The sequence below is a fragment of the Drosophila suzukii genome, chromosome 3 (assembly GCF_043229965.1).
Source record: "Drosophila suzukii chromosome 3, CBGP_Dsuzu_IsoJpt1.0, whole genome shotgun sequence".
NCBI lineage: Eukaryota > Metazoa > Arthropoda > Insecta > Diptera > Drosophilidae > Drosophila > Drosophila suzukii.
Genome location: NC_092082.1, coordinates 8,810,142 through 8,833,417, shown reverse-complemented (window position 1 = coordinate 8,833,417; position 23,276 = coordinate 8,810,142). Strand labels below are relative to the sequence as shown.

Sequence of the window (23,276 nt, the reverse complement as noted above, 5' to 3'; positions counted from 1 at the left end):
CTCAGGAAAATTATGACTCATATTCATGAAGAGGAAGAACACTTGGCGCCTCGATTCAAAAATAGCACTCTGTGTCTTGGTTCTACATTCCTGATCTTCCAAAGGGTTTATTTTGTAATCTTTCACCCACAAAAGTAAGCTGAAAATTCCCTAAAAAGAATTTTTCTTGAAAACAACTTCTTACTCTTGTGGGAAACTCTACAAAATGTTTTAGATTTTCTTGGGTAATCCCGCACTTAACTTAACCCTGGGAAAATGATAGGAATTCGGCCGACTGAAACTCCTATTGATTTATTGGCATAGAAGGCGAAAAGCTTTAGAAGAATGGACAACAAAAAGAAGCATTTTAATGTAATATGTTGTAAAGCCACCACACGAAAATCACCCATACCGACCACATGCTGGTGTCCCAAATGCATTAGGGGAGCCCACGAGAAAAGCGGAGCCGCCTAAAAGAAAATAAACAAACACAGCAACGCCCGCATTCCAAGGAAAGCGCCAGCAGCAGCAGCTGCATGAAAAACAGCGACTAGTAACAGCAACTACACTGGAAAAAATACATATATTTTTAAACTGGTGCTAAAATATGTATTAGCATCTTTGCAACATAATTTTGCAAAATTTTTGGTTTCAACAAGGACTTATTTTAAATTAGAATAGATTACGAATAGTTATATTTATAAATTAACTGATTGCTTAGAAAAAGGAGTATTAAGTTAATGAGATACTTTTGTGAACAGCTTCCAATATATTTAAAAATTTTAAAACATATCATAGAAGGCTATTTAAGTGTAATCATATGTACTTAATGATCCGAAATACATTTATATATATATAAATATTTTTCAAGACATTTTCTTTTAAACTAAAAATATATAAAAATAAAATCATAAAAGTGTCATATAATTATTTTAATATTTAGCTTAGAATTTCGTTTAAAATTATTATGGGGCATTTTTTTATGTGTAGAATCGGCTGCAACTAGCAGCTTGCAGTCACACACAAGTCAAAGAAATTTGCTGTTAATTCACGTATTAACCTTTTGACATTTGGCAGCATCGCCAGCGACGACGATGCCGAAGTGGAAAAAAGGAAAACAAGTCGACAAAATTCCAATATGGGGAGACAGAGCCGCCGGGGAAAATTCAAGGGGCAGGGCGGTGGGCGGGGACGGGGAGCAGGGCTTGGGCACATCTGCCATGGAAAACTGTGTCAATGTGCCAGCAACAACAGCAAATACAGGGAAAACTCTTGCCAGGGCGTCGGTTTTCCACATTTGGGTGTGTGTGTGTGTTGTTTGTGTGAAGATGTTGGCATGTGGGAGGGCACAAGCTGTGATCGGCGGTCGGTTCGCTGCCACGCCAAATGGAAAACCGCAATGGATATAAGAAATCCAGTAATCGAAGTTACAGATACCTCTATAAAAAACAAAAAAATATTTTCTAAATAAAATAATATTCTTTGACCATTTTATGTCTTCAAGAATAATGTAAAACCAAGCTAAAGATGGTAACGACAAATATACACAGTTAAATTAGAACTTAGTAGAAAACTAAAGACATCTAAATCTATAAAAATGATTCTAAAAATTGACAACTACAGAAACAAGTCTTGTCTTTCGATTAAGTCTCCCCCTAATCACATCATACCCTCTGTTAAAGGGTACTACGAAACTCGTGTCCACGAAGTACGTGTGCTTCAATGACTTTCAATTAAATCAATATTCATCGTTTTGGCTGAGGCAGCCGCTTCGGGCTAAATGGCAATGGGGCGACCAAGGCAGCGACTCTTAACTCCGCTCCTTGATTAGACGCGACAACAACTGGCAACATCGGCTACGAGCAACAACAACCGGCAACAGCAGCATGGGAAAATGTGCAATTTTGGCCAAAAATAAATAAGCCAAGCTGGAGGACAGAGGACGGCGGAGATTCGACCTGACCGTCCCTCGGCTCACATTCGTTGCGCAAAAATTGCTGCCTGTGGTCTGATGATTATACACACAAGAAACCTTTTTTTTGAAAAAAGATTCGAAAAATTTAAACTTAATTAATATCCATAGGAGAAAATATTTTTTGTGTATATTCTTTAAATAATTTTATTTTAATAATTTGAGTTTTTTAAAAATAAATACGGGGTAATATCAAGAAAAGAAACTTCTTTATTAGGTATTATTTAATATAAAGGCTGATTATTATTTGTTAATATTGGAAGGGCAGCTCAAACTTGGGAATACCTACAGAACGGAATAGATAATTGACACGGAATTATAAAGTTATTTTTCATTAAACTTTATGTTATTAATCAACATCACAATTTTCCCCGTGTAGCCAGCAATCAAAGATACACCGGGGAGAGCAGAAAAATAAACATTTGAACTACTAGCCCAGGCCTTTCACAAAAAAAAAGGAGGCGGGCGCCAAATCGCGCGCAAATAATTAATGTTTGGCAATAATCGAAGACACCTTCGGAGGCAGTTGCAACTTTGGCCGGTTGCCAGTTGCCAATTGCCAGTTGCAGGTTGCCAGCTTGCCATTTTGGCCATTTGGGCAGTGGATTTTGAGCCGCGGCAAGTGCAGCCAGCGGGCATGCAAATGAGGCCGCAAGGGAGGCGTCACCTTGCCGGCAAAATATTTTAGCGTATTTTCGTTGTAATTACAGTTGGGTGGAGAGTTATGGGAAGAAAACGTTTGAGACTAAAGTTTATTTTAAAGCCCCGCTGAGCAACAAAATATGACACCAGAAGTTGCACTCACCAAATTGGATATTCAATAGATATTTGTTAAATATTGGTTTTAATGTCTGTTATTTATTAAGTTTGTAAACAGAAAATGTGGTGTGCATAACTAGTTTCACATGAAATTGAAAAGGAACTGAGATTTAATTATGTTATATTAAATAATGATTTCTCCATAAAATCTTTAGTGTTTTAGATCTTTTAAAAATGCATTTCTATCATAATTGATCGTCTTAAAATGTATAATTATTTTTATTTTAGTAGATCCCATAAGCAATTCAATGAGAAATGAAATGGTGGCCAAAGTCAAACCACCCAACCACAATAAAGCAATTAGGTAATAATATTCCACATCATTAGATTTCACTTCCATATGCTGATCACGAAATCCGAAACTCAATAAGTCACTTTGAATTCCATGTCGATAGACATCGTCCTTCATTTTCAAATAAATCCCGCTTTCGAATATTTTTCTCACAAACCAATTGAACAACTCTGAGTAAGGACGACCAAATGCAGCCGAAATTTGAAGAGGTTGCTGGTATAGGATATGCGGAAATTTCCGGAAAATAGGAAATCTTAGAAATTGCTGTTGGTGAAGAACAAACTCAATGCGATCAAAAAATCCTGAGTGAATACAGCTCGTATTTAGCTTCCTACGATACATATCTACATTTGCCTCTGATGTGCGAACTATGCGTTTCAGTAGTCCCTTTCGATCGGGAATTAATTGTTCCATAGTTGTCACATCAACATCTATCAAGGGCCAGATTTCATGTGTTTCGTCCAAGTCCTCCCAAGTATTTATTTGTTTTTCGTAAAGTCCTGCAGCCAAATTACTCGAAAGTTGGGCCAGATAAAGATTGGTTAATATAAATCCTGAAGTTGTTAATATTATGAAGAGCAAGAAACGATGATGAGATGGTCGAGTTCCCAATTCACTGCCACATGAGAGATACAATACCAATCGAAAAATAATCATAAAAGCGGAACTAAGGCTTATTTGTCCTCTGGTTAAAATCCTTAAAGCCAATGAGCAGTATATCAACGTTAATAGCCAAGTAATCCAGGTGCTAAATGTAAATGGTCTGATCAAATAAAGGCAGTTAGGCAAGGGCCTTGATGAGGGCACTATAAGACCACAATTCTCCAGATAAAGAATATTTGTCATTGCGAACTTATGAAGTGGTCTGATTAGAAATGGAAAAAAGTCTATAGTGCGATTAGCCAAAAGTTCTAGACCATCCTTTACACGTACTACATCCATCAGCCGAACGGATCCATTAAATTGATTTGTAAATTCAAGAACCATCCGAAGCATATATCCCGATAGGATTAATCGGTTATGACGATCTCTGAAAGAAAACGAACGAGGAGCTCCCGCTGTTACAAGTCCACTGGTAATATTATATCCATTAAAATCTGTTTTTTTGCGAGAGTGATCATAAAACTCTTTGACATTGTTGAAGTGCAAAATCCGCGTATTCTGATAGGGCATAAAGCTATAAAGTCCTTCCGAATTCGGAATGATTACAAGTATCTCAACAAAACCATTACCAAAGCAATAGCTGAATATTTCTGTTAATTTTTGATACGTTTCTCCGTTATAAAATATTAGTACTTGTAGGTAATGATATTTCCATAGCCAGTTTGTAAGATAGTTAAGACCACGATGCAGATACTCATCTTCCAGATACAAAACAGTAAGGGTGCAACTACTGTAGTTTCCTTCCATAACGAGTTGGGTTTTAGTATTTTTAATCCAAAGAGAAGGTATAAAAGGACGTCGGGCTGCTGCCAAGATATCAGAACCATTTCCAAACTCCAAAAACACATTCAGTTCCACATGGTACAAGTTATTTAGATCCTGAATTGATTGACCCAAACGATTTCCTTCAAACAGCGAAAGACTCTGAAGCGTGTTGAGGTAAAGCAAATCCATTGAAATGACTCTGAAAACCGCAGCTGGGGGCAGTTTTTATAGGCAACATTAGAAAGCCACTAAATGGTATCATTATATAATTACAGTTCCTGATAAAATGCATAGTGCAAAGTATAATTTTAATACATCTAATGGTTAGTCATAGGAATATATGTAATTGGAAGGGGCAGAATGTTACAAGTCATTACCTGACGTCATTAGCTTCAACCCCTGATTTTTTAGGACTTTTATAAACATTTCTTTCATTGGACAATTTTTCATAAATATAAATATTACTATGAGAAATAAAAGATTCGATTAATATTTTAACCTTAGCAGAGGTTATTTATTAATTTATATTTGTATTAGGTACACTTGTTACAATAGTGTTTTGTGTTTAGTAAATTAATATCTCAATCTCTCCACCAAAAAAACGATAGTGCTGACAAACCATCCCACTCCCAATAAAATATAGGCGAAGAAATAAAATTCCTTATCGAATACCTGTTTTTCCCAGGACATTGATTTCCGAAAACTGATTTCACCACTAGCAATTCCCTCAAAAAGCGAGTCCCTCTCTAGCTTAGACCAAATGCCCGACTCCCAGATTCGCTTAAGGTAATTGTTAAACAGTTCCACATAAGGCAATCCATGACGAAGAGCCACAAAAACAGGCCTTTGGTCGTAGACCTCCTTTAATGTCTTGAATATCGGCACCCGGAGATACTTTTGCTGATACAGTTCAAATGCAATGCGATCCTCATAGGCCTCATAAACATATGTAGTATTCAGGCTCTTGCGATGTTTGAAGACCTCCTCTATCGAGGTAATTAATGTTATATTTTCAAATTCTTTTTGAATAATATGGGCCTTTATCATGTTGTGTAGTACTCCACCGTCAAAACTTTCCACTAGCAATGTACGCTTTTCACGGAATAGATCATCAAAGCTGTTAAGTTGTCGTTTAAATAAACCAGTTGTTAAAAAACTGGATAGTTGGGCGGTATATAGATTGATCACAATAAACCCAACTACGAAGAGGACGATGAAAGTGAGTACCTGATTCAATCCTAGATTGAAGTGCCATTTTTTGGTTAGAGGAAGTTGAAACAGCAGCTGGAGCACATCCAGAAAATTCCGGGATAAGGAAGAGTTCTCCCGATCTCTATGTCTTATCCACCAGGTAACCAAAGAGGCATAGATAAAGCTTACAATAAAAGTAATCCAAACTGCATTACCAAAAGGTCGTATGAAGTATAGGCATTTTGGCAAGGGTTCGGCCCAAGGAACCATTATAAAGGTTTTAATGTTGTACAAGATATGACTGCGGTAGAAAAAATTCCAATCCAATGCATGTATAATCCGGGGCATCATATCGATTTCACCGTTTGCTAGTGCTTTTAAACCCTTTTTATATGGTATGGTCTCCACATTTCCAAATACATGCTTTTCAGTGCCATTGTAGGTATCAATAAACGTTTTGATCAACTTGTACATATAACCAGTATAAACTTTTTTACCTTCACGATTTGTATAGTGGAAACACCGAGGAGTCATCGTTTCCACGGAAATGTGAACCTCCTGTCCTTGCAGATTTTTAAATTTTGTCAGGACATGGAATTTTGTAATATCCTCAATTTCATGAATTGCAACTCTGGGATAGGGAGTGTAGGTATAGAGCTTTCCATTCCACAAATTTAGAGCTAGCACATTAAGGAAACCCTTGCTTAAAGCTTGTTGAAAATAAAAATTCATGTTGCCATTAACAATATAAAATATGGGTAAGTGCTGCAATCCCCAGAGTATTTCCTTTATTCCATATAAAGTTTGGTTACCATGAGTTTCTTTAAAACAGGCAATTATCAAAGCATGTTCGTTAAATCTACCCAATAGTTTATTTTGCTTCCCAGAACTATTTAGTAATAATTTCGACACTTCCTGATCAAATTGTAGTTCCATTTCACCGCAATCCAAGTGAATATTAAGCTTCAACCTCTGATATTTATTAAGCTGATGTATAACCTCGCTGGCTGACCAACTTGTGGACCTTCCTGTGTACCAGATAATTATTATAAAAATTAGCAAGCGACACATGACGCAGTCCAGCCTGAAAAAAGGACACTGAGAACCGCGATACAAAGACTTTGCGGTTTTAAGGCCTGGTCAAGATCTCTATCGGAAACAAATACATTGCATTGTCAATAAGTTGAAGTTGAAGTGGAAGTCAGAGGCGATGTTGAAGTCGAAGTCCAAGAACAAGTCGTGCGCGGGTGAATCCACTGGGAAAAATATGAATGAATGTTTAGATTAAAAAAGGTTAAGGTTAGGTTAAAAAAAATGTTGAGAATATGTTTTATAATTTATTAACCTTGTATATATTTTTTTCTGTCACTGAAACTAGTATATTAATTTCATTAGGGTATTGTAAGCCTATCGTAACATTTGTAGGCAATTTATTTTTTGTCTACAAACTTTGTTAACTTTAGAAAAATTTTAAAATTTTACTGATTTGAATTTTGTTAATAATATTAACTTGCAATTTCAATTCTCTTTATAGCTGCATTTTTTTTTCAGTGTGTATTGCTTATCGCAGCATCTACCAAATTGCCCCTTTGACCACGACCACGTAAACGTAATTGTTTGCGGTCTGGCTTCGGCAGTTCTAACGTGACCAAACAATTGCTAAATGTCATAGATATTGTTAATAAAATTACATGATTGCATAAATGGGCGCTAAACTGGGCGGTGATCTAAGAAAATTATGTCAGCCAGATGGTATGTGACAATGAGTGATTCCAAGACGAATCTAAACGCTGATAAATGCAGCTTGTTTATGGGACAAGATGATCAGAAGTTGTGGGGATTTTTTTCAATTTTTTCAAAAAAATTTATTGACTCAAGTGTGAGTGTAAAAAAAATGTATAATATATATTCTTTATAATAAATATTTTAAAATTAAGAGTTTAATATATTTGTTATTAAAACTAGTAACTCAAAAAGTATTGTTTAGCCCTTTGCTCTGATTAGTTTCAAATGCTGTCAGTGACTTTGACTTTGTTATTTAAGACGGTTGTCAATGTTGTTCTTGAATTCGTTGTTGCAGTGGCTTTTGGCCAGAAACTCGTTAGCCCACAAGAGAGATCAGCCAGGCCAGGCAAAAGCAACAGGCAAACCGCATTGAAATTGAAATCGCTCATAAATTTAGTTGCTAATTGTAAAGAATGGCAGACCTTGGAATTCAAAGAGACAAAACTCATTTCCAATGGCTACTGCAGAATGCGAAAAACACAGCCAAACCGGGCAAAAATGCCTGGCAACAAAATTATGAAGCTGCAGCAACGCCAAACTGGCGAACAGAAATAACAATAAATAAATATAAATTTCAAACGCAAACATAAAGAGCTATTGACTGTTGACTTTTATGAACAATTAGGCGGCAGCCACTTAAAATGGCCAGCATACTTATGCATATATACGATATAAATGTATCCCCCAGATGCAGATACGCAGCCCGTTGTCGACGCCGAACAAAAGATACAGATACTCGCACATATAAGCCCGTAACGCTAATCGTATAATGGCTTCTCTATGGGCCTGGCCCAATAATAAAAAACAATTGATTAGATCGACAACTGCAGTCTTAGATATTCTGGAAGTGGGCGTCACCGGGGGGTGGGGCTTAGGTTGGCTAGAGCAGGAGGGAGTCAGGGCATTTGGACTTTAATTAATGCATTCAAAGCATTTATGTAAATGGCGGGAAATAATTTATCACCCATTCAAGACAGCAACAACGAACGGCAACAACGACCAATCAAATGTGGCATCCAAGCAATGCATACAGTAAAAAATCGTATCTTTTAATGGTGTACTAAATGTTATTATCCCAATCAAAAAATAAACAAATAAAATTGTATTTTAAATAACATAACAAATAAATAACAATATAATATTTTCCAATCTCTAGTTTATTTTTTATTACTGCATGAAGTAACCAAACTCATTTAACTGCTAGCTATATAACATTTTTATTTCGTAATAAAAAATAACACAATTTTAAAAACAGGAATAGATAAGACAATAACGTCTATATTGAGATACATATAATTGTAATTACCGTTTAAATATAACAATAAATTTATTTTCATTCCGTGGGTTTTACTGTGCTTGTCTCTTTTTTCTCATTTGTAACAAAATGTTTCGATATTTCCATTTTTTCTCGATTTCTGTGTTCATTAGTGCAACGCCCACACATTGGGCATTAGGTGGGCGTGGCTGCAGCGAACATTAAAAGCGGCAAATCGTTTGATTTTCCCAAGATTTCTCGTTGGCTGTTTATGGTTGTTGTAGTTGTCCATGTAATTAGTACTTAATTTATAATTTTTGTACCGCAAAAATTGCAAACCAAATTGCTGAGCAATGTTCTTTGGGTGCAAGTGTGTGCGATTTTGTTTGTTTGAAAAATCGGCGCAAGGTTAAAGATACTAGATACCAGATATGAGCTATAGGAAGGCGGTTCTGTGGGCCGGCCCAAGGCGTTTCTGTGTGGGTGGCTGGAAATTTTCTTGCAGGTCTCCGATTTGTGGAATAAATTCCAATTGTCGGCGGAAATGCAAAATTATTGAACTAAATATGCCACATATTTCTTCACAATAACCTTCTCTTTTTGTCAGCTATTTTTTTGCCGGCACTTTGCCAACAATTTCCGCAAATTAAAGAACAATTTCTATTTTCCTTGATACCAGATAGCCAAGCGCTTAGCTCACATTGGCCACAATCATTAACTAGAGCTATTATGGAGCCAAGGATACGACGCAGCACCAAGAATTTACACACATTTCTTCAGAGGCGAAGAGATGCACCGGAAAAATGTACACTGGAAAATATAATGGGATAGAAATTAAAATGTACAAGGGTATTATATAACATATATATTACAAACAGTAAGTTATACTTACTATAAAACTTCATTTTGGAAGCTTACTAAAATATTTTTACAAATTATGGTAAGATAAAAAAGATAAGGGTACATTCATTGTAAATAAAACTTAAACTAAACTAAACTAAATACTATTTAGAAATTGTAGATATACTATATCATATATATAAGTATATTATAGTCAAAATTTATATTATATTTTTAGAAGGGAAAATAATATTAAAATATAATTTGCAAATTTGTTTAGGATGAAAACAGGATAGAAATTTCTATCTTAACTAATATATTTTATTTAACATAATGTACAATCTTTGATTTTTTTAAGGGGGTTCTTATTTACTTACCAATATTTTTAATGGAACACTTAATAGCTTTCCTTCAGTGCACATTAAATCAGGTGGCTGCTTGATGCTCATCCAATCGAGCCATACAATTAAATAACAGTCCAGCAAGATAATGCGACTAACTAGAAATAAATAAACAAGGCAGGCAGGCGCCCAGTGGCAGCCACCACCTCGGATGCGAGGATCTCCAGCACCACCGCACCACTGCACCACCGAATCGCGAGGCTCCATCACATCACTCAATCCCCATTGTGGTCGTCAATCAAGGTTGGCCTGTACTTTTAGCCGGACTACTGTGCGTACCCGATGGGAGGGACCGGCTTTGTCTGTCTTTTCCTTGGTCGCGCTGCTCGGAGACCGCATAATGATAGAGCGGACCCGGTGCCTGGCGTTAGCCGGGCTTCTGAGACGGGGCTTACTCAATTACCTTTGACTAAATTATGGCCAATTGTTGCATTGAACATGTGTTGCATAATTACGGGCTGTGGCGGCCACGTACGCTGCAAGTTGGTAGCTGCGAGCTGAAATTTGATTACTGCTTATAGATTAGAGCCGCGGACGGAACGGCGATGGAGTTGCTGCGCGATACAATGCACTGCAAAAAAATCTAGGTTCAGAAATAGGCCTTTAAAAGTGGAGAAATGCTGTCAAATGTCCTAGGAAGAAATACCAAATTTTTAAATTTAAGACTAGCTTAAAATATTTCATTTTAAAGTACAATAACTAAAATAAAAAATAATCAGCTCACATTTAAGTAACAAGGAAGTATCTTTTTTAAAATTATTAATATATTTTAATTTAAATATTGCAACAGTTATAGTAAACCAACTATGAATCGCATTTAGTTTCAAAACTGTCTAAGCCTTTTTAAAATAATTTCTTTAAAAAAAATGACACATCTTCAAATATAATCCCTTTGTATTATTGATATACTAAGGATGGCCATTTTAGATACCATTTTACTATTTTCTTATTTTTCCACAGTGTAGTTAGTAGTTAGTTTTGAACTTGCGCCTTCGGGCCGGCCACTAAATGTGTTGCAAACTTGGCCACGTTGACAGGTTAATGTCCATGGCCAAAAGGGCCAAGGGAGGAGGTGTTTTTCCAAAGGGGAACGAGTGGTATTTTTGGGGTGTGGGATTCTGCGGTTTAGGGCGTGACGCACGACTAAGAAAATCAGTTTTTAGGACGCATGGAAAATGTGTGGAAAACCGGCGACCCACACGTGTTGGCAACATTGTTGTTGCTACCATTGTTGTGGGCCGTGTTTTTTTTCTAATATTTCTTTACTTTTTTGTTGGCCGGCAATTAGCGTCGCAACATTTACGAGTGCCAGACAAATTACCGGGCAACTATTGCAATTAAAATAACGGCACGCCAACAACTTTCGCCGCAAATCGCGCAGCAAAAATGTTGCGAGCACGCGTGCAACAAGAAAACAACAAACAAACACGGTTGTTTGTTGCCCGTTTGCCGTGAGTTTATGGCGCAAAACACTTAGCCAAAAGAGCCATACTTCAGAGCCAAACCTTTCGCACACAAATTCAATTTGTTTGCATTTTAATTGTCGTTTGTCGCCGCAGCAGACCAACAAAAAACGAGAAAGGAAGCTTGATTCTATCAAGCCGAATTTTATATATCCTTTCAGTTAAAACCCTATTATTTCAGAAGTAGTTAAAAAAATCTATAATCCGGGGTAATTTTCCCAATATTTTTCCATTATTTTTTATAAAATTTTAAGTCATAATTTTGCAAGAGAGCCATATCCCAAAATACAAGACAGTTTGATTCAAAACAACAGATCTAATAATTTTCTACAGTTATCTTCATTTGAAATATACTATTTACAAGATAAGGAAAACTATTTGGCAGGCTTCATCCCAAGGGAAATAAAAATGAAAGACTAGCTTGCGTATAAATGCAAACATAAGTAGATCGACTCGGCTTTTGGTCCTAATCAAATATATATTAATTTAATTTAAATATTTACATTTGCAAACTTCTGGCTGAAATTATAATACCTTCTGCAAGGGTATACGAAGAAAAATTGAGAGAAAAATTGCCAACAACTCGTCGCCAGTTGTCGCAGCAAATGCAACATATACACTCGATATGGGTGTTTTTTTATTTTTTATGGCCTTATCCTACGCAATTTCAATGCTGTTAACAGCTTTGTCCGAGGGTGTGTTAAATATTTTTTATGGCTTACTTTGTGCGCCCAACAATCATTTCGGTTTTCCTCCTCGCGCGCCAGGCATTTTCGGCCTTAAGCTGCATTGACTGCCATTTTTATGGTTATTAAAGCCGCGAGCCGTCTTTTTTGGCCCTCATGTGTTACCTGTTGGCTGTTCGCCTGTGGTTGTTGGCTGTTCGTTGTTCGCTGTTAGCTGTTAGCTGTTCGCCGTTAGTTGTTCTCGTTGTTGTCGGTGTGGGCGCAAACTTCAAGATAATTACGTGCTAAAAGTCAAGACAACACAAAGCGCTCACAGATAAGTCCGCATTTTTATGCCAAAAATTTATGAAACTTTCAATGATAAACATGAAATTCGAAATATCTTTGGAAATTGTTGGCACGCTTTTTTTTATGGATAAAACACTTTGAAATTTTACGATAATCTCATGTGGAAATCGTTCAAGAAGTAAAATGTGGGTATTTAATTTCAGCTATAAGGAAAAGGGATTTTTTAATTATGCCTTTCAAGAAGATTAGTATTATCGAAATCATAGCATTAGAAATGTTTAAAAAATATGAAAAACACAAATATCATTTTAGCATTAAGATTAACTGAACCATTTCATAGAAAGCTTTATATTTCTTGAGGGTCTTAAAACACCTGTATCCTCAATGTAAAAGTATAATTTGTAACTGGCTTAAAAAAAAATTTTTTCATAATATTGTCATGTATTTGTGTAGGAATATTTTTTAAATACTTTTTAACAAATACAAAATAAAAGGTTTTATTGTACCTACTTATAAAAGCTGTAATCTCTGTGAAATCTGAACCGCCTGAAACTGTATCCGATTATTAAAGACTTCACAAGATTATCATTTCACAGACGCGATTTCAATTGGAAAAATATCGTATAACTGGGAGTCCATGTGTGTGGTCCTAAGCCCGTGTAAGTTGTGCCTAAGCCCCTGGACGCAGACTGGTAAGCCCCACTGTGACCTGAGACTGGAACGACCAAAAGGTATGCAGACACAAAAAAGGCGGTTTAGGAAGGGGACAGGAAAAAAAAGCAAATCAATAACCAGACAACACCTGCAGTCCGACACATACGGCTGTCAAAAAAGCAACAAACACAGAGTCGGGCTGCCAATTGTCGACAATCAATCAACTATTGTTGTTAAGTGCCCGTTTATGTGGCTGATTTTTTATTGCAAACGCATTTTCCCGCCATAAACTAGAAAAAATGGTGGAAAAAAGCAGGCATGGGCAAGTTTTTGACTTGAATCCATGAAGTTGAGATACTCTTTTCCCAGATCAACCAATCCCATTTAAGTAAATTGCTATCATATGGCCAATATTTAGTCTAACTTTCCTAACATGAAGTGTTCATTGTATTTTTTTTTATGTAACTAAATATTAATTATGTATATTACAGTGATTACAATTATGATAAGTTACATATTCATGAAGCTTAAAATGGAGTCCTAACACCAAAGAAGAAGGTAAATACAGCTTAAATAAACTTTATGACTAGGAATCTATTCCTTGTGTGCGTGTTTCTTTTTTATTTAATATAAAGTATCCACTGTAACCTTTTTTTTAATTTATTATGGAGGTTCTACTGTAACCTGTTGCACGTTGCTATTGCCGCATCATGTTGCCTGCGACATTTGCATGCCGTTTGCAAACTCGCTCTTGTTGCCTCCATCGATTGGCAACAAGTGCAATCAGGTGATGTACTGCATTTGATTTTCACTGCCCGTTGCAGTTGCCAGTGTTTTGGCCGTGTTATGCAAACGAAAAATGTCAGGCACCTGGGGAACAAGCGGCTGGAATCGCCAAATGAATGTCAAACATATTGGAGCGACCGTTGCAAATGTCAGCGTTTGACAGTAAACAACACAAGCAACTGCACACATTTGCACTTGAAAAATATTAGATCATATTTATATAGGTCGTATTATAATACTTTATTTACTAATGAATATCCAAGGAAATTTAAAGAAAGACATAACTTTATTTGAAATAAATTTGTACTGTCAAAATATTCAGAAACACAAAAGAATTATGGATATTAATGTTGTATCTTTTAAATAATTATAATTCCATGTAACCTTTAACAGTTTATAATAAAGTTCCTAGCAACTTCAAAATATAAATAGCTAAATAATAAATAAAAATGGATTTTATGGTTGATAATGACTCCATTTTTAATTTTGTTGTGTGGATATCCCACATTTTTCTTCACTGAAAAATATATATTGGTTAGTATTTTTACTGAACTACAATAAAATTTGTTAATAAAATTAACTTAACATTTTCTAATAGTTTTTCTCCAAGTGCCCTAACTATGTTGCACTTGTTCCTAGCAGCGTGTTGCGCCTGATTGGCCTGGCAAGCGACAAATTAGGCAGGCAATCGCTTGACTCCGGCTGTGTTTATGGCCCATTAACTTTGGATCGGCATGGCCAACGCCTTGATTAAGCAATTTTCTTTGGCAATAAGTTGGATTTTCGGCCACTCTTATGATGGCCAATTAAGGTGGAGGCATGCGTGGCTGATATATAGATACTTGTACCATACTGTAAGGTACTCCTCGAGGGTCAGCAATTTTTGATTAACCCCGCGCTACGGCAATGAAACCATTTTGCGGAGTGACCACTGACCCACAAGTACACATAACAAGTGCAATCGCAACAATATCGCCTGGCTTTCCAAATTTTCCAGCTCTTTCGCTTTTTTGGCCCACCCATTTGCCTAATCTCTGACATTAGTTGAAAGCGTTTGATGCGAAAATTGCAGTTCTCCACTCGCCCAAAACTGAATTATTATATTTGGCACTCTTTTTTCCATCGAGGATTGTAATTTATGTTTGGCCCGAAAAGTCAATTGATATGGCCCAGGCGATAACAGAAATTTAAGTGTTTTTTTGGGATTTTTTTTTCGCTTTTCTTGGGGCTATGAAATGCACTCCAAGATTGATGCCAAGCAGATGGAGTTGTCTGGGCCCAGATGCGGGTTCAAATCGGTCTTAGAGATTATCGAACCGTGACACGAACTATGCACTCCTATAGTATATTATATATATATTTTTTTTTTAATAATCAAAACTAAATGAGAATATAGCAATAATGTTGTGAGCTCAGTATTATTTGTACATAAATCGTGATTGACCCCAAAGAAAATTCATTCACGAGCGCATCCCTAGTACTTTAACCCCTCTCTGGCCCCTCTGATAAAGTTGTAGATGTTTTGGCAAATTGATTTTACGGATTTTCGAGTCGAGTTGAGAGGGGCGAATAACTCAAGTGTCGCCAGGGGGCATACTTAGACTTTAAACAGATCGTTGGCTGGAGATTGGAGGAGGCGTTCCCAGAAGTGGAGGGATAAGTAAGTGGTAGACGATTGTTATTTTAATGTTATGGTCATGCCGGTTTTTTTTTTCGCATCGAATTGGGTGACGAATTGTGTGGGCGTTGGTAACGGATTGACAGAACAGAACGAGAGGCCCACCCCTTCCCTATAAAAAAACGACGACTTTCCCATACCGCAACTCACGTCACCTCATGACCCCGCCGACAACTGATCCAATCGGAGACAATCGCCCAGTCCATATTTGTTGCACACTTCACTTCATTTGTGCCACATCGTACACCTACAAATGTCACTCAAAGCAAAAAACATGTTAATTTAACTCGCAAAAAAACAAAAAAAAAACTAAAGAAATCAGCAAACAGCGAAACACAACTTTAAATACCCCCAAGACAACAATGGCCAGCCAAAAAAGGTTTAAACGAAACGGAGATCACAAGTCACGATAATGATAAATCGCAGCACAAACATTTAGCCAGAGCTACTGCCACAAAAGGTCGAGGGTGGGTACAGTAGCACTGAATTTATTTACTCATTGTACAATCAAGAAATAAATAATAGCAAAAAAAAATAGAGAAAAACAACCAAACACGGAGAAAATAAACCATGCAAAAACTTATGGCAGACATCAAAAAACAAAAAAACAAAAAACGGCAACGTGTCACAGTTCGTGAAATAACAATAGTTCAGTATCGGCCCCGGCGGCTGGAAGATCAGACTCCAAGTCTGTCTTGGCCAAAAAACTATAAAAAATTTGGGGGACCCGAGGATCGAGGAGGGTGGTAGATCAATATCTCAATGAGTTGACGATTGAGTCGAGGCTGCCGAATAAGTTTCGAGGGGTTAGGTGGCTTGTCATTCGTTCGGCTTCTGTGGTAAATGTAGTTTATTTTCATAGCTTATGACAACAACAGTGGCTTACAGCCCCCAGCAAATGGTAGCTCTATAGTTTTTCCAGCTTATTTGATTATACCAAATATTTGTTGTATTTCTCTCCTTCTCTGCGCTATGCATAAATTATGGCATATTTATTTAAATGCATTTGCCGCTAAAGGTCATCTACAAAATGGAAACATTTTCAGTTTGAATTATATTATTCGTTTATTTTTTTTTGAAAATTTGGAGCAATGTTTTTGGCGTCACGAAAAGTGGCGACCCAAATTGAAATCGCAAGTTTTAGTATTTTGTTTTGGCAATTTGTTTGGGCATGAAGCATGAGCAGCATATGATTAAGTTTTAAAGATGATGTTTCTATTGACATTTAGTCATTGAATAAGGTTAACCAAATCTGGGTTTCATTGAACTAAATACCACATGTGGCTTTGAATGGTATGACCTTTAAATATTTATTGGAAATTATTTAAATTAACTATTGTATATTTTAAGTTTGACTTTTAAATTTCAACAAATTAATCATAGGTCTTAAAAAATAACCTTCTCAAAGATTGAAAAAATAACACCATATCATTTTATTTATAGAAAAATCTATAAATTCTGTCATTAGATTTAATGTAAATCATAAAAGAACAACTACTGAAATTTAATTTAATTTACTACATTATATATAGTATGCCTCCATTTCAATCACCGTTTATCATAATCATCTTTATTGTTCCACCTGATTCGCAACTCCGCTGAAAGTTCCTTGTGTGTTTCTATATGCAATAATTGCCGATTATCTGATATTTTAATGCACTGTAATAAACGCTTATGTTGTCGTCATCGCGGCTGCTGTTGCTGGCATAAATAAGCCCAGCTCGTACTCAAATGAACGATGCTTATCTGCGGCACAACTCAGCAGAAATATCAGAATGGACGTGGGGGGGTTTTCATGGGGGATTGGCAGATTGTTGCAAGGGGGTAATGTGGCCAATAAACTTTAACTACGACAAAAGACGCATTTTGCTGCTACTTAAGACCAATAAATCTAAGCAGCTGCACCGAGTTGTGGCTGCTGTGGCAGTTGGTGTTGCACTTTTCAACTCATCGGAGCCATCGGCCAGGGAAAAAAGACCAAGTCGAATCCCAGGCCATGTCCATGTCTCCAGGTCTATGCGATTGTCATCAGCAACGGCTTTATCATTGTTGTTGCTGCCGCTGACTTGGCATGTAATAAGTTTCAAGATGATGCTGCAATTACCGCAAACAGCAATAACATCGACGCATTGATAAAATAGCCTTGAGTGTTGATGCAGCTGCACTGACAAAAAAATTACTAATGTGTAATCTAAAAAAAAATAATGCATAAAAAAAATATGAAAGTCCACAAAATTTTTGTGCCGTTTATAAAAATTCTATCAATAGCATAAACACATGTGAAGCAAATATTGAAAATTTCTAGCAAAATTAAAAAAAAGTGAAAAAAAATTTAAAAAAAAAAAAAAAATCCAACATTTTTTAGGGCTGTATATACAAGTCGTATTATATTCATTCCTTTCTGTTTCTAGTTTAAACATTTTTTTTACAAAAATATGAAAAATAATAATAATAATTTTTAATTTAAGTAAAAGAATATTTTGAGATACCCCTTAACCAACAAAATATTTTTTTAAATTATGCAGAATATATTTTTGTCCATTAAAATTGGAGTGCAACTTAATCAGAAACCATAAAAATATATTCCCAAAAATATTTTTTGCTTGTAGTTTATTAACAAATTATTTATAATTTTTTTCCCAAGTGCATAGTGGGCTCGGCTTGGGTCGCATCGTTTCTGCCCCATCTGTTGCCGGCTGGCTGCGTGTGGGGCAACTCATTAGTGGCATTTGACCTGCCTTGCACTCTTGGCTGATTGAATTTGCCATAACAAACAGCAACAACGGCGGCAATAGCAACGATTTCCGCCTGTCAAAAAGCGTTTTTCTCCAACACTTGAATATGTGGCCAACTCGAGGGGCGACATGTTTGCCACCCAGTCCAAAGGAAAAATCGAGGAGGGGCGTTCGAGATTGGCATTTTGTAATCAACGCTATGCAAATGCCTTGGCATAGTCACAGCATAAATTAAGCATCTAAAATCGCTGATGTTGTCGATGTGTTGCAGATGTGTTGCTGATGTTGCTGATGTCCCAGCTGATATTCGTGTTGGAAAAAAGTCAAGAAAAACTGGGAAAACACCTCGAACGCGATCGGATCGGTGAAAATTGTTTTGATTTGACACTGATCTGATGCAGTGTTTATGTTGTCGCAATTAATTCTTCCATGTTGGTGCTGCTTTTGTTTACTTTTATGCCGATTTTTTTGTTTCTGGAATTTTCCTGATGAATTTCGTTTTAATTACAGATAAATGACTGTTGGCTAATTTAGTTTAATTGGTTTTTCAACAATTGATGTTATTTTTCCTAACGTTTTAGAAAGTTTTTAATTGCGAATTTCATTTAAATATGTCTTGTATTTTTAATTGAGTATATTAATTGGCTTGATGTCGACACTCAAATTTATTTATTTTGCATTTGACACACCCTTTTTTATACCATTTTCTTCTGTTTTTTTTGTTGTTGCCGTACAAGTTTCTGCATTTGAGTTTATGTTGCTCCTGTCGAATGTGTGAATTCGCGTCATTTATATCTATCGTATTTTATCGCCTCACCGATTCAACTTTTTTTTCACACCACATTTTGAGACTTGCGTCAACAGATTTTTCCCGACAAATGTTTGCTGATCGATTTTGTTGAGTGATTCGAACAAATGTTGATTAAACGAAGCGATAAATATGCAAGCAGGTGCAGAGAAGTGTGAGAAAATAATGTTAGATAAAGGAAATCACCTCTAACGGTAGGATATTCATATATTTTACCCACCACCCAGCGGACATTAACTAATTGAAACATTCTCTCACCTTGCCAGCAGTCATCTTTTCGGTGGAATGAACTTTGTGAACTCCTTTTCCGTGGAAAATGGCTTGCCACATACGGTGGTCATGGTGGTTATATGGCCATGGTGGTTACGATTATGGCCCACATGTGCAACCTGACTCCTCGCCACGGTGGAAAAACAATTTCCATCTGCACGGCCATAACTCAGCTCATTGTCAGCCCCACGACCCACACACTGACCCCAACAAAAAGCCAGTAAAAAAAGACGACTTGAGGAGAAGTGAAACCAACTTGGTTAGGAGGCGTCAGGGTCAGCAATGCAACTTGCAACTTGGAACTTGCAGCAGCCAGCGTGCAACATGTGGCATGTAGCAGCCAAAAGGTCAAGCGGCTGCTGCGGCAATTTGTCAGTTTCATAACTCTCAGTCGCACATGAAGAATAGAGGGATATTTTGTTCTTTTGGAATGTAGATGATCAGGAAATAAGTATAATAAGAAGATTGAAACTCCATTTCAGATATAATTTTTTGTATAATTCTCATTCAATTTAAAGATTTAATAAGAATGCAATATTAATATTGAGATCAATAAGGTCCATAAGGTCTTAATAATTATTTCGAATACTTTAAAATCATAATACCTTGTAATGTATTATTCTATGACATATACACTTTATAATCTTGGATCATTTTGGTGATTTTTTCTTAGAAAAATGGTAACACTAATCTAAGACATTATTTATAAAAGGAGGAAAAATATTATTTTGATTGAAATTAATTTTAAAAATCTTTAAAATTTTAAATGCTGTAGTAAAGGTATTTCTATGTCATTTAATATTATTTTTGGTATTCCCCTATAGAATACCTCAGCCTGCATGGCCCCTTCAACACTTTTATTACCACTGCAATATGGCACTGAGCTGGATGAGATGGTGGAAAAAGGGGAGCAGGGATGGGGTGGCAGCATTAGAATAGGGCAACAAATCATCTCCATTAACCCAAAACAAAACTGCGCACACAATCGCGGAACGTGCATCTGCAGCACGCTCTAACTTCGGCCCTGATGGTGGTCCCCATAAAAACAACATGGAACATAACAGAAACAGATACAAAAAACACAAAAAAAACAAAAGCCTGGCTGCACTGCACAACTAAAGGTGGTAAAATTGGTGTCACTTGTCACGTAGAACGTTAATTGTGAAACGGAAATGCTGTTGTTTCTGGCGCGCCTTGTCAACTAGTTGCAAGCTCACAAGATCGCCATATAATTTGCGTTTGCAGCTTCTGCTCCTCCTTCGGCTTTTCAGCTTGTTGTGGAAATTGAAAAATGAAATCAAGATACACGGCCGAATATGTCACGAGTGCAATTCTCCAGCACACTGAAGAAAAAAGTACGCTAAAAGTTGTGACCTTCTACAAAACATAAGTGGTTCCTCTAGGAAAATGTATTCCATAAGTCACGCATATTCATAATGTTTCAGTTATTTATATATTTATTTACATTACCATGTTTTCCTATCTGAAACAATTAGTTTAAAATATTTATATTAATGTTTATATAAATATAATTTTATTTTGATAAATTTTTACAATTTTCGTATTCTTTAATTATGAATAACAACATACTTATCATTAATGTTTATCGTAATATTGCTGAGATGACAATACTATATATTTTATATAATTATATTATCTTTTGAAATATTTAACGTTCTCTAAAGAAATGTTATCTTTTCCTTTATTTTCCTTGTGCAGTAGGGGACCCCTTCCCTTTTTGTTAGCAGGTTGCGGGGCATTCCTTCGAGACACCATTTGGCATTTGCATTTTCTGATAATTGAATTGTTTTTCAGTTGGCTTGAATGCAACATTTATGTGGCGTGAGTGGCCAATCCCGCACCCGTGCAGCCCAAAAATGACAATTTCCAACAATCAGCAATAAAAATAAAAGGAACGCAAAGTGTCTCCAGATCCGAAAGTTGGGTATTCGAGCCGTGAGGGGTCTTGAGTGGGTTATGCGGGGCAGGCAGTTAGCCAACATGCAAAGCACATCCAGAGAGAGATGCCAAAATATTTAAAAGAAAAACCGGGCAGCTGGATGGCATGTGAGGGCGCCGTAGGCAGATCAAGAAACGGAGTAGGACCAGGTCTGCGGAAAGTCTCTTGACTTGGGAATACCATAGATTTCATGAGATTTTATATGATAGATCGTTAAAAATCAATTCTTAGGAATTAATTTGGATAGATGGTATAGAATAGTATTTGGAAGAACTGAGGAAAATAATTTTAATTCTAATAAAGAAAAGTTTATGGGTTTTATAATGAGATATATTGGTTCTCTAAGCCTTAATCATTTTTAAGTAATTAAGAGCAGCTAAAATTCGTGATCATATATAAATACAGATTTTTAAAAGGTATTTTTACTTCGTAAATTTTAATAAAATCTTCCCAGTATTTCGCATACCTCTAATAATACCCTGTTCATCATTTCGCATAGAAAAGCAATCAAAACAGGGAGAAAAAAAAACGGCAGCCAAGAGACAAGACAACGCAACAGCAACAGAAACAGAAACAGACGTAACAGCAGTTGGCGTTGCACAGTTGCGCGATTAGTCGCGTGGGCAGACTGGGAGTCGGGCGCTATATAGCCCCCTGATTCCGATTCCGATTCAGATTCAGACTGACTATGGATTCAGACTGGCATTCAGATGCAGATGCAGTTGCAGGCGCAGGCGCAACATGACGGCCAACACACCGCGACATATGCCGTTTCGAGATTCAGATGCAGCGACCAAGGCGGACAGGCAGACAGATCCGATCCGTTCCGTTTCGAGTCGATGCGAAACCAAGCCAATCCTAACCGAAACGATCCCCACTTTTTTTTTATTTTTCTCCTCCTGGCCAGCTAGCTAAACGATCGCCGTCCTACGGGCCCCCAAAACGACTGGCAACTTGCGCGGGCTTTTGTGATTGGATTTATGTTAATTTCTGACGAGATTTGTGCAATGCAGTTGCTGTTGCCGTTGTCACTGTCAGTTGACGGCTGCTGCAAGTTGCAACTTTAAACTGTTTTGTGTGCGTAATTAAATGGTGACATTTTCCGATTGTAAAGTGTTTTCTTGCATAATGCCATTGAGGACTGTTGCCAGGAAGAGTTTGTCCATTGATAAGTTAATACACTAGGAGTAAAGTGTTAGACAGTAAAAAGGAAGTAAAATTTATTTGAATGAGGATTTACGATACATTTCTTTTTATTTATTTTTTATATCTTAAATTATTTTAGGTATATAACAATAATTTCCTATTCCGGAAATTCGATGTTTATCCATTGATAAGTTTATGAACTTGGAGGAAAAGTATTGGGTAGTTAAAACAGGTATTGACGATATTTTTTTATTTATTTAAAATATCTGAAGATGAATAAAAATCTTTTTTAAATTTTTTGAATTAGTTGTATTTGTTGAAATACCTTTGATTGCTTAATAATTAATCCCAAATTATAAAAATCATCTTTCGTGTATCATATTATTTCCATAACCCACATCTTTGATCATGTCTCAATTACTTGTTTTGACCCCAGCTGTTTTTCAGTAATGAATTGCTTGTTCCTTTTCCCATTGCATTAATCTAAATGTTAACCACAAATATGCAACTCCATTTCCACTGGACAGCATTTATTTTGTTGTAAAATTTATAAATAGCCCGCAAGCTGACAACGGCAATTAACAAGCCTGAGAATTTTTGTGCGGCATTGGCATGTCAGTTTTGGATCTAGTTTTGTTTTTTTGGCTATTTTGATATTTCTTTTTTACTGACCGGCACAGCTGCCTTCAGCTGGAAATGGAACTGCTCCAATTTGCCAAAAAATCTCAGGCCGCCGCAATAAAAAATTCCTTGGTTGGCCGCGACATAATTGAACCGGATCGGATATGTATATATATCTATATATATGAGTGTGCTCCGAATTAATTATCGTCTCAGCTG

The 23,276-nt window shown here is 36.5% G+C and overlaps 2 protein-coding genes across 2 annotated transcripts; both read right to left on the bottom strand.

Moving 5' to 3' along the window:
* Positions 1–2,856: 2,856 nt before the first annotated feature.
* Ir67b (Ionotropic receptor 67b) lies at positions 2,857–4,679 on the bottom strand. Its single transcript, XM_017077559.4, has one exon. It carries the CDS (start codon positions 4,677–4,679, stop codon positions 2,922–2,924), a length of 1,758 nt encoding a protein of 585 aa, XP_016933048.3. The 3' UTR covers positions 2,857–2,921.
* Positions 4,680–5,063: 384 nt separating this feature from the next.
* Positions 5,064–6,752, bottom strand: Ir67c (Ionotropic receptor 67c). The gene has a single exon (XM_017077560.3). It carries the CDS (start codon positions 6,750–6,752, stop codon positions 5,064–5,066), a length of 1,689 nt encoding a protein of 562 aa, XP_016933049.3.
* Positions 6,753–23,276: the final 16,524 nt, after the last annotated feature.

Bases quoted from the DNA above. Each gene is read 5' to 3' on its own strand.
- Ir67b (XM_017077559.4), bottom strand. From the start codon at position 4,679: ATGGATTTGCTTTACCTCAACACGCTTCAGAGTCTTTCGCTGTTTGAA.
- Ir67c (XM_017077560.3), bottom strand. From the start codon at position 6,752: ATGTGTCGCTTGCTAATTTTTATAATAATTATCTGGTACACAGGAAGG.